At 44.1% G+C, this 12,303-nt stretch overlaps 1 protein-coding gene and 1 long non-coding RNA gene across 2 annotated transcripts in view; one reads left to right on the forward strand and one right to left on the reverse strand.

Moving 5' to 3' along the window:
• LOC123517567 (galactosylgalactosylxylosylprotein 3-beta-glucuronosyltransferase S-like) overlaps window positions 1-6,535 on the forward strand; it is a 20,493-nt gene extending 13,958 nt beyond the window's left edge. The window contains 6 exon segments of the mRNA XM_045277796.1: window positions 2,178-2,296; window positions 3,527-3,623; window positions 4,069-4,182; window positions 4,764-4,884; window positions 4,887-4,936; window positions 6,258-6,535. Coding sequence (XP_045133731.1) covers window positions 2,178-2,296; window positions 3,527-3,623; window positions 4,069-4,182; window positions 4,764-4,884; window positions 4,887-4,936; window positions 6,258-6,371 — 615 coding nt within the window. The 3' untranslated portion in view covers window positions 6,372-6,535.
• Window positions 6,536-6,699: 164 nt separating this feature from the next.
• Window positions 6,700-8,055, reverse strand: LOC123517583. Its single transcript, XR_006678501.1, has 2 exons — window positions 7,725-8,055; window positions 6,700-7,629 (listed from the first exon to the last, which is right to left on the reverse strand). It is a non-coding gene; the product is annotated as an uncharacterized LOC123517583 (long non-coding RNA).
• Between the last annotated feature and the right edge of the window lie 4,248 nt (window positions 8,056-12,303).

Genomic DNA, 12,303 nt, shown 5'->3' on the forward strand with positions numbered 1-12,303 from the left:
CTGAGGGTGCTTGTGGCGCAACAAAGAAGAGATGATGCCTCGAATAAACAGCGAGAGAGAGAGAGAGAGAGAGAGAGAGAGAGAGAGAGAGAGAGAGAGAGAGAGAGAGAGAGAGAGAGAGAGAGAATACCAGAAACTACAAGGGAAGTATACAGAAAAGAAAGGGAGCAGCATCAAATGTCTTCTTTAAACAGCACAAGTATGGTTGTATCACATTTCCTTTCACGTCAACCTGATTCTCCCTGAAGCAACAAGGAAAGTCTTGAATCTCCTCACTCACAGAGCTAAGCCACCAGCCAGTGTCCACCTAAACACATCACAAACTCTCATTAAAACACCTTGACTAATCCCACAATCAATCTGAATAAACCCCACAACATCTTTTACTCGCTTTCACTCAATATCAATCACTCCAGATAGACCTGATGCAGTACAAGTTATTCTCAGTCACCCTGATTTGCTACCAGTCCACTCGATACGGTAACAAGTCCACCTGAATCACTATGAATCTCTCTGCTTCTCCATCTGGAATTACAATGAAGAAAGCTGCTACTATTTCCAGAGGTCACGAAACGGTCTCACGTTATTGGTAGTCATAAGGTGTTGCCTCTACGTCTACAACAGCACCTCCATACTTCCCTTCCTTACCGAGGTGCTCGCTGGGACACACGAGAAACTTCCTCCAAATGGTGAAAGCCACTTGCAGCATCACATCCCAAGAAGTGACGAATAAAGATCTACACAGTATTTCCACGTCCCCTTCCATGCATCATCACAAATCTTCTCTGTTTTATCGTCTAACTTTTATTTACTTTATTTTTTCTACCCGTGATATCTGATATTTCTTCGACCTCTTAACTATCTAATCAGATCACTAACTGACTAATAAAGGAGAGCAGACCAATAACTGTTAAAGATTTAGAAGAGTCCTATCCTCCCCACTGACCCTCCACATCTTTCGACCTCCCCTCCACAAGTTCCCCCTAGAGTAGCCTCCTCCAGAAGCAATAACACCAGTTTAAGTTTTCACGTCGCTGGAAGGGTCTGGTCTAGATTTAATTCATTTCCTTCTTTTGCTTCCTCTTCCTCTTTCACCTCCTCCTCCTCCTCCTCCTCGTCCTTCTCTTGCTCCTCTCCTTTTCTTTCTCCTTCCGCGTTTTCCGGCGTCGTGGTGGCGGCGGCGGCAGGATAGCAGCGGAACGGACGAGCGACGCCGGAATGTGGAATGAAGTACCAGATGGCGTCCCTTGAATGTTCATGACGGGGTTGAACGGTCGTCCGGTTGGTTATCCCTCCCCCCTTTCTCTCCTTTCCTCTCCCCAAACGCCCTCCTTCTCGCCTTTCCCCCCACTCCCGCAAGTCCTGTCTCTCCCTCCCTCTGCCTCCTTCTCTCTCTCTTTTTGAACATCACTGCGGGAGTCGCTTAATAATAGATCGAACATGACCCGGGATCCCCTGTACATTAAGAAGACGCCCGGTAAGTTTCTGCCCACGCCACGCTATGCTTCTCCACGCCGGCGACCCTCGTTAATAGGCTAATGAGGCGGCCCGAGTCTCCAGGTGTAGCAAGAGAGGCCTACTGATGACTTGCATACAAAGGCTGGCAAATGACTTGTATGGTGGTAGTGAACGAGACGACGGGGAGAGAGAGAGAGAGAGAGAGAGAGAGAGAGAGAGAGAGAGAGAGAGAGAGAGAGAGAGAGAGAGAGAGAGAGAGAGAGAGAGAGAGAGAGAGAGAGAGAGAGAGAGAGAGAGAGAGAGAGAGAGAATTCAACAATAGATTATTTATATGGACAAAATGACAATAGAAGTATATGGATAAAGCAGCAACAAGGACGAGCTGCACGCTACGGTACTCCTTTTACATGCAAAGAAATAAAGAAAAGAAAAATAACAATATAGTGAAGGTAGTGAAGAGTGTTTCCATGACCTATACCGAAGAATCCTTACCATAAACATACATACTCGGGCGTTCCTTCATCCTTCATCCCTCACCTCATTACCAGAAAGATTTCCCTCTGCCTGGTACAGCATGTAAGGGGTTTTTAGTAATTCTGGAACGAAACTACAGATTGCATAGACAAGGCAAGGCCGGGGTAACGCCAATTAGCAGACGTTTGCGCTAACCTCGCGGGCTTCGGCAAATTGTGGAATAACTAATTTGTCGATGTCGGCAGGTGAGGAGCGAGACAGTGGCTGAACTTCTGGATCGGACAGGTCTTCGGTACACCCACCTGGCCGCCACCAAGCCGCCTCACTATAAGAAGAAGTTTTTGGGTCGCGGCGTCTTCAGCAGGTGAGTGTGTTGATGGGGAAAACGAGGATACGACACAAAGAAGATAATGACAATAACAGCACTTAGGTAAAGGCTAATTGTGATGTGCTGCATCCAGTGAACCCTGCTGGCCCCCGGGACACAGGAGTTATTTCTTTGCGTATTACCGGCCGGACACCTCTGGATTCACATTTCGTGGTCAGCTTGTTCTCCACGATGCATGCATGGCGGAAGGCGAAAAGCACGGTGAGGCAGACCCGGCACGGCTTGTCTTCTTGAAAAATAACACCCTTCTATCAGTAACATTTTCACCATTTTTTAGAATATCACAATGTCAGCTCACATAAGAAAAGAATCGTGGAGCATCGTTTGTAGACCTAGTAACAATAGTCATCTTCTGGCAAGGCGATAGGAATCAATTTTCATAATAATATTGTACTTAAGTAGCAGTTATATATTAATATGCACTTCAACAGAATCTCAGATACCATAATTTCATTTATGAGAGGCTGTAATAGCATAACGAGAGCAGAGAACACCGTTGTTGTGATCTGAACACTTATTTACACGCTACATTTTCACGCGGTGGAATCCGAGAGAGTCTTAATTTGCGTTTGGATCATGAAGTGGGCTGGGTTTAGATCATCACAGTGACATAAATGCCTTCAGATCAACAAAACATATTAATAGAAATTCAAAGTAAGGATGATGACATGCCACATAAACCACACACAAACAGTCAATAAAGTTCTTATACATGAAAAATATTTGTACATTAAAAGATGTGTACAAAAATATTTCATTGTACGTATTGAAAAGTTCATTTCCAACAAGTGTCTCATGTTCCTGTGATCACTCACGCGTAGCTCGATGCTGCAACACTACGACACCAAGCGTGAGAAACACGGTAGCTTATTATGAGACAGGTTAGGATATCTAAAAAGAAAGACGAGTAGGAATAGTAACGAATGAGTGAAAAGTGTAGCTGAGGAGTGAAAGCAGGTGGTGAGCATGTCAAGTATGGCTTGAGGTATGAGAGCATGCCAACAAGCAGGTATACATGACATATAAGTACAGCAACAAGACCAGAAATGAGTGTGCTAGCAACATGAGGCGGCAGGGAGAGCATACTAACAAGCAGGGACAGCAGCAGCGGGGGCCAGTTCGGTGATAAAGTGCATTTAGTAAACGAGCGACAAGTGGGTGGCGTGGGAAAGACGACAGCACAGTACATGCCGCCGTTATTCCCAGACGCGAGGGGTTGCGCTGGCTGAGGCAGCACGCTATGGAGGGCGTTCTTTATTTCGCTGACGACGACAACACCTACGATGTCAGAATCTTCCATGAGGTACGACTTACACTTACCTCATCCCTCAATCTCTCCTTGATGCTCCATTGTTACAATTACGACTACCGAATTTGCTTCAGAATTCGTCGCTTTGTTGCTCGATATGTTGACGGAAATGTTATAAAAATAAAATATAAAGAAAAAAATGCATAGTCGATAGGTTCCAGTTACAAGATAAAAATCTCTATATATATATATATATATATATATATATATATATATATATATATATATATATATATATATATATATATATATATATATATATATATATATATATATATATATATATATATATATATATATATATATATATATATATATATATATATATATATATATATATCGCTAGCGCAAGAATTATTACCTAATAATTCCATGTGACATGCAACGCTTGAAGCAAACATCAAAGCTCGTTTGTGAGGTGCACGTGTGATGGCCACAGATTCGGCGGACCCAGCGGGCGTCGGTGTTCCCAGTGGGCATGATCCAGCAGCTGGGCATTAGTTCCCCCGTGGTGCGAGACGGAAAGGTGGTGAAATTCCATGACAGCTTTCAGGTGAGTGAGGCAGCAGGGAGTTACGCATGGCCGTGGCAGCTGGTGCTGGGACTCCAACATTCAAATGAAATAGTAGGCACGGATCATTCTTTATAGAAGAAAGAAAGGAAACGAATGTGTGAAGATGACAGGGAGAATACTAAAACTGGATAAAATGCAAGGGTGACAGGCAGGATGATGATGTGCGGGAGAGAGCGCTGGTGTGGAATAGGACCAAGGATTAAACGAGATAGAGGGTCTTAAGGGGGCAGACCGGCAGGGGTGGAAAACGTTGGTCGGGAGTGTGATGAAAGATTATAAATGTTGCTAAATACAAGAGCAGGTGGCATTTGCGGCGAAGATCGAAGGCTGGGGCGTCATGGGTAGAGCCTCCGTGTCAAGCATAAGGGCCTCTTGGTTGTGGAGGAGCCGATCCTTTCTGCTGCCACCTCTCCCCAGCATGCCACTTCCATCTAACAGTGCAGTGTGCAGCGGGAGTCACTGTTGCCACGCTCATGGTGGTGTAGGACTGTTCCAACCCTGAGCACATGACTGCCCTGGCAATTGCACACATGAATTTAAATGTCAGCATTTTCTGACAGGCAGGAAGAAAGTTTGCTCTGGACATGGCTGGCTTTGCGGTGAACCTACGCTTGCTGCACGCCAACCCTCAAGCCACCATGCCGGAACGAATCTCCTTCTTGGAAGATGGTTTCTTAAACAACTCCATCTCGAGCTGGACGAACTGGAACCTCTCGCGTCAGGCTGTACGGAAGTGAGTCTCTCTCTGATGGTCCTGTGTGTGTGTGAGAGGAACGGGGGAGGTCATCCTCTGTAAACAGTTGGGTAAATGGCTAGTGCTCCTGATAATTTGAAGTTAATTTTCATTTAAAAGTACTAACCTATCTATCAGTAGAGACACTGACGAACTGTTACATCAATCAAACACTTGGAAGCTTTAAAAGTGAAGGAATACAGTTTAAATAGCGAAATATTTGAAAAAAAAGGGAAGATAGACCAGTATAGCTAATGTTGACTGTCGTCTTGACCCAAGCTATCCCTCATTGCAAGAATTAGTTACGGAATTTGAATTACGGAAATTATGCGAGAGAGAGAGAGAGAGAGAGAGAGAGAGAGAGAGAGAGAGAGAGAGAGAGAGAGAGAGAGAGAGAGAGAGAGAGAGAGAGAGAGAGAGAGAGAGAGAGAGAGAGAGAGAGAGAGAGAGAGAGAGAGAGTCATGACAAACAGACTGACAGAAAGAGAATGAACGAGGTCCCACTGATTCCTATGACAGACATGGTTAACAGGAACATGTGTGCCACCTGGCCGCCGTGAGGGGAATGAGTACAGCAGCACCGACGTGAAAGACATGACAGTCGCAAGAGGGTCAATAATCAACAGTCATTCTTCGCACTCCACAACACAGACAAATAAATCCACAGTTAACGGTTCCTGATGCATACACTTGTTAACCTTCACCAAAAGAATATATCAGACTAGCATGAACAGTCCCGTTTCAGCGGTAACTCGTTGGCATATGAAAATGAAGGGTGGAATACATTGATAACTTAAGCATAGGGGAGGACTCTTCCCATAACAGAAACTTGTGTAGTTGCCTATTGCAGACTGATGCCCAACTTGTGAACTTTTACCCTTTGTCTGAACAGGTAGGCCTTACTGAAGTAATGACTTGTTCATATCATTTTCCCGTGTATGGTGTAATAGGTTGTTTCTTAATTACTACCTCAATATTGCTGCGCCTTCATTTTTCTCAGGCGGTCAGAATTATTGCCTTCATATCAGTGAGTGGCTTTATCTATCGTGTATCCAATTGGAGTCGGGCTGTTTCAATTTATTAATCAAGATGTTGAGTTGATTCTTTGTTGATTATCGTGTGCTGCCATCGGAAGAGATTGTGCTTTTAAGTTCCAGTTACAGGTTAATTTTAAAGTTTCCTTTTTTCCATTCGTGTGTGTGTGTGTGTGTGTGTGTGTGTGTGTGTGTGTGTGTGTGTGTGTGTTGTCATTATGTATATGTCAGTGTGTGGAGGGGGTTACAGATTTCCTGCAAAGTGACACCACTGTCCCTCCCATCAGGTGTTGGTCTGGCATACGAGGACACAATCTTCAGCTCCACCACTCCTAAAAAACCTACCCGAGGAAGATATGGACACCAACCTCGACACACTGTACCGCAACATGCTCCGCTGACACGCTCCTCTACCTTCCCCTCTGCTCATCACACTCTCTCAGCTCATTGAACGTAAACATAAACCAAAGTTCATTGCTTTGCCATATGTGATCCATCCATCCATCTATGTGTGTGTGTGTGTGTGTGTGTGTGTGTGTGTGTGTGTGTGTGTGTGTGTGTGTGTGTGTGTGTGTGTAATAATAATAATAATAATAATAATAATAATAATAATAATAATAATAATAATAATAATATACGGTTTATTAATTTGGCAATGTAAAAAAATTACACTGAAAATGTACAGGGGGGGGGCGTCATTAAAACAAGTTGTGTGTGTGTGTGTGTGTGTGTGTGTGTGTGTGTGTGTGTGTGTGTGTGTGTGTGTGTGTGTGTGTGTGTGTGTGTGTGTGTGTGTGTGCCGGGGAAGGAAAGAGTGTGTGAACAGGTAGGTCTTAAATAAAAACCAAATAAAGGTAAGACTTAAAATTAATTAGAATGGGAATATATGTGCACTGCAGTCAGTTCCAATGCAAATAAAGAATAAATGACACACGAAAAAAAATATTCCATCATTCATGAATATTTTCCAGGTGAAGGAAAGGTGTCTTCGGTGAGTATGTCGTCAAGCGCGATTTAAAAAAAGGTATAGACAATGTCACTGGCTTTGAATCTTGTCCAGGATAACCCTGTAACAATTCTGACCAACTGTTTCCGAGAAGTTCGCTACAACATGAGATGAGAATGATTCATCATGTGAGCTTATCCGCTCTCAGGTTTCTCTTCTATTACTGTTTCCCTGTTGTTGAAATATTGTATATCATTTACGTGTGTAACATTACGATGTTGTACAGTTGATCGAAATTCTACTATAAGTCTTAAAGTGTCGAAGAAGAGTGAAAAACAAATAGTTTTTCTTTAACTTTACAGTAAAAGTCACGACAGATTATAAATATACTATTCATTCTTTAACATTACAAATGTGCAATTTCTTTCAAGAATAGACAAAAAAGAAATTCGTATACAGTTGTTCCTTAAAGCAATAATTATAATATGGACGGGAACATCCTGCAGTGCAAAGGCTACAATGATATAACAACACTAAATATTAATGCTGCCTTCCTCATGAGATTAAATATTGAAAACAGTAGTTTTCTTCTATTCTTTTCTAAAGGTTTGGTTTGAGACGGTTCTCAGGTGCAGGACGCCCAGTACTAACGGGGCGAGGACGTTCCCAGCATGCCAGGTTGAGGCGACTCATCTCGTCTCGTCCTCTCTTCACTGGAACGAATAACAATGAGGAGTGCGAATGACAGACGATAGCATATCAAAAGGGTAGGTCGTAAATACACGTAAAAATACAGGGAGCAGCACACTTATCAGGCGAGGGTGACGGTCAGCCCCACGTGGGGAGATGAGGCCTAGCGGCTCCTCCTTACGAAACGGGGCGAGTGTGAGGAAACATACATTACGGCGAACTCGAGAGGCAGTCAGCAACAAGGTCGGAACGTTGGACGTGGAAGAGTAATGCCGCGGCGACCAGGGAATACTGACATGGTGTTTACCGCGGCGGCTGGAGAGGGAGGATGACGACTCTGCTGGGCTTGGTGGCTCCATGTGGCCCCACAACGGCGCCACAACACGACGGAGCAATGCCGTGAAATATATTAATAAATAAGTCGACGTGTGATGACTGGCAGGAGGTGTTGTTGGCTTGGGTGGGTGTGGTGGGTGGGTGGGCGGGGAGGCTTGGCACTGGCATCACGTTATCAATTTTTTGTCCCGCTCGTCTCTTTTCGCCGGTGTGGAAACAGACAAGAAAGAAGGCATAAGGGATTGCGAAACTGTGTAACAAAAATTAATATAACAGATTAAACAATAGTGTATAATTATATACAAATACAAGAGTATATATATATATATATATATATATATATATATATATATATATATATATATATATATATATATATATATATATATATATATATATATATATATGTGTGTGTGTGTGTGTGTGTGTGTGTGTGTGTGTGTGTGTGTGTTTCATTGTTTCACTGTTTGATCTGCTGCAGTCTCTGACGAGACAGCCAGACGTTACCCTACGGAACGAGCTCAGAGCTCATTGTTTCCGATCTTCGGATAGGCCTGAGACCAGGCACACACCACAGACAGGGACAACAAGGTTACAACTCCTCGATTTACATCCCGTACCTACTCACTGCTAGGTGAACAGGGGCTACACGTGAAAGGAGACACACCCAAATATCTCCACCCGGTCGGGGAATCGAACCCCGGTCCTCTGGCTTGTGAAGCCAGCGCTCTAACCACTGAGCTACTGGACTGTGTGTGTGTGTGTGTGTGTGTGTGTGTGTGTGTGTGTGTGTGTGTGTGTGTGTGTGTGTGTGTGTGTGTGTGTGTGTGTGTGTGTGTACTGTACACACACACACACACACACACACACACATTACGTCCACGCCCCCTCAGTGTTCGTTAGGATGGTCTGTGTTCTTCCTAATTAAGAGTGAAAAAAAGTCACTGAGGCGAACACAAAGAGGTGTGTGTGTGTGTGTGTGTGTGTGTGTGTGTGTGTGTGTGTGTGTGTGTGTGTGTGTGTGTGTGTGTGTGTGTGTGTGTGTGTGTGTGTGTGTGGCACAGTAAGGCTAAGCCACTCGACACCCGGGGCGGGGCAGATGGGCGTGTAGGTGTCGGGCTCAGATGACACCCTCCCTCCCCCTTCCCTCCCTCCTTTCTCCCTTCACACAGCACCACCACCTTCCTGGCACTGCTGGGGAACGGTGGGGGTCGGGCAGCGGTGTGGACGGGTTGAGGGTGGTGGGGGAGTGTGGGAGCGGGGTCTGTAAGGTGTGGTAGTGGAGTGGTGTGAGAGGGAAGGATGGGATCGGGTGGGAATGAAGATGAATCAAGGTGTAGAAGATTTGTACTCAAGTCATCCTCTCTTCCATTTAAATTTACTGAACATCTCTCTCTCTCTCTCTCTCTCTCTCTCTCTCTCTCTCTCTCTCTCTCTCTCTCTAAATGGGAATAACTAACATGTTGCGTGGGTTGCGTAAATGTGGTAGTAGGTTCTAGTGACAAATAGGCGCATTAGGACTACCTTGCAGTCTGCCACACTGACTGCTGACGTGCCTGAATAAGCAGATAAGGGTCATTGTTGCACAGAGCGTTCACACAGGCAACCACTGAGTGTGAGGGACAGGTGATCATTCAGACTGGCGGTAACTATTCATGAGGTGCTTAATCATGCAGCTGAAACTGTGATTGAATTATAAAATGTTTAGGTAAGTCAGAAGTATAAGCAAAGAGAGGTTGGTGGCAGCTTTTAGAACTTAAGATGTCAGACTGAAGGCGCAAATGTTGAAAGCAGCGAGGGATCGGTATTATTGACTGATTAGCGAAGGGACCCAACATTCTACATATATATTAACTTTACAGAATGGCAGAGTGTATGATAAATAGACATATCTGAAAGGTTAAGGTAAGTGTATCAATGAGTTAAATGAAGACTGAAAGCACTTGAATTTATTATATCTCAAAAGACGGGTCTCGACAGTGATTAATTAAAGAATCAAAGAGGACATACGAAACTATCTCAGTGTCTTGTTACATACTCCGCATTATTCGCATTACTTCATTCTCCTCTCAGTAACAGATCGGAGGGAAATAGAATAATAATAGCAACAAAGTCAAGAAATATGCGTCAGTGACCGAACAATGCTATGAGCAAAGTAACCAATTACGTAACTCTGGGAATGACAAACTGACTGCAAATCAATCTCTTCCATTTAATCATCAGACAAACTTACACTTAAACAAAAAAAAAAAACATACGAGAAAGAAAAGGGATACACGAAAACTTATAACAAACCATTAAAACAAAGTACCCTAAACTGAAAAATGAACACAAGAAAACAAGCCACTGACAGCAAAATCACCCGATGACTAACTGACTACGTATTATCACCGCTTCATCCTTCCTTCCCTCCTTCCTTGCAGTCAGACGTCACCGCACGCTCTATCTTCACACAGGGAGGAGCTGCCTGCTGGGGAGGAAGGTGACGCGGGGGAATGACAATGTGCCGAAAGACATCATTCCCTCTCTAATCACACCTCGAGCTCTTTGCCCAATCAGGTAGGCGAGGATGTCTCTCAGCCAATGGAAGGAGGGCACTGGAGGAACAGAGATGGAGGGGACGCCGGAGGAAGGGGACTCGAGGGGCGATAGTAAATTAGAATGCTGTACAGGTGGTGGCTGAGAGCTTACCTGCCTGGGATTATAGAGATGGAATATTTAGATGTGGAGATGAAAGGCATGATCGTCCCTCTCCACTTGCTCCTCCACCTCCTCCACCTCCTCCTCCTCCTCCTCCTCCTCCTCCTGCTCCTCCTCCTTCTCTTCCTACTCCATGGCTTCCGGCTCTATCCTCCTTCCCTAGAACGAGAGAGAGAGAGAGAGAGAGAGAGAGAGAGAGAGAGAGAGAGAGAGAGAGAGAGAGAGAGAGAGAGAGAGAGAGAGAGAGAGAGAGAGAAAATAAGATGAAGGAATTCTGTCCCAAACTCTGAAGGAATAGTTTATTTGATATGAAGGTCCTGCAATGCTCACTCATGCCTCGTGTGTCCACCAGGGCGACGGAGGGAACGGAGGGGCAAGTGGAGGGAAGGAAGAAGGGAAGAGGAGGGAAAGTAAGAAATAAGATTAATTTGATCAAGAGTACGATGATGATGATGATGATGGTGATTATGATGATGATAATGATAATGATGACGATGATGATGATGATAATGAGAGAGAGAGAGAGAGAGAGAGAGAGAGAGAGAGAGAGAGAGAGAGAGAGAGAGAGAGAGAGAAATACATACAGATAGACAAATAAACAAACACTAATACACACACACACACACACACACACACACACACACACACACACACACACACACACACACACACACACACACACACACACACACACACACACAGAGTCAGGGAGAAGAGATGAGAAGGACAAAAGAGAATTACTAATAAAACCAGCACGCACACATGTTTTCAAGTTGCCTAATATGGGCCCCGCGCCACCCAGCATGTAAAACTATGATAACTGCTTGTAATCGTTCCTCATCTGATTTCTTCTTTCCACAGTCAGTTCCTTCCGTGCATACATTTACTCACCCACTAATTAGTAAGTGTAGTTAATTAGTAGATGCAGAATGATTAATATATGGAAAGTACTTATACTAAACACACACAAACACACACGCACACACACACACACACACACACACACACACACACACACACACACACACACACATTCGGAGCACTTGCCTTCTTCTCATGATTGTCACACATCCCTTAATGATTGCGTAGCCCCCATCTATTCCTCCTCCCTCCCTCCTCTCTCTCTCTCTCCCCTCCCCTATCCTTCATCTCCCTTCTCCTTCTTCTCCTCCTACTCCTCCTTCTGTTTCTTCCTCCTTCCCTTTGACGTATTTCATCTCTCCTATAACCCTTTCTTTCCTTCATTCCTATTTCGTTCTCTTTCCTTCCTCCCTTTTTGCCTCCTACTCATCTTCCTCCTCTTTTTATTCTCTATTCTTGATTTCGTCTTCTTTTTCTCCTTCAGTCTCCAAAAACTACCTAACCTCGTCCAATCCCATACATGGATAGACACACACACACACACACACACACACACACACACACACACACATATCATATCCCAGTTTTATGAGTACAATCTTCTAAGTCCTGCTATAAGAAATGGCAAATAGAAAAAAATATATATATACATACTAAATAAAAAGGAAATAAGTTTATTAATCCAGCCATCAGCACAAAAACAAGTTCTGCTTTTGCATTATTGATAAGTTGCATCACATCAATGAGCGAGTCCCATGGCGCTTTGAGGCGACCAATCACGTGTTAGCAATACTGTGACG

The sequence above is a fragment of the Portunus trituberculatus genome, chromosome 42 (assembly GCF_017591435.1).
Source record: "Portunus trituberculatus isolate SZX2019 chromosome 42, ASM1759143v1, whole genome shotgun sequence".
In the NCBI taxonomy this organism is placed as follows: domain Eukaryota; kingdom Metazoa; phylum Arthropoda; class Malacostraca; order Decapoda; family Portunidae; genus Portunus; species Portunus trituberculatus.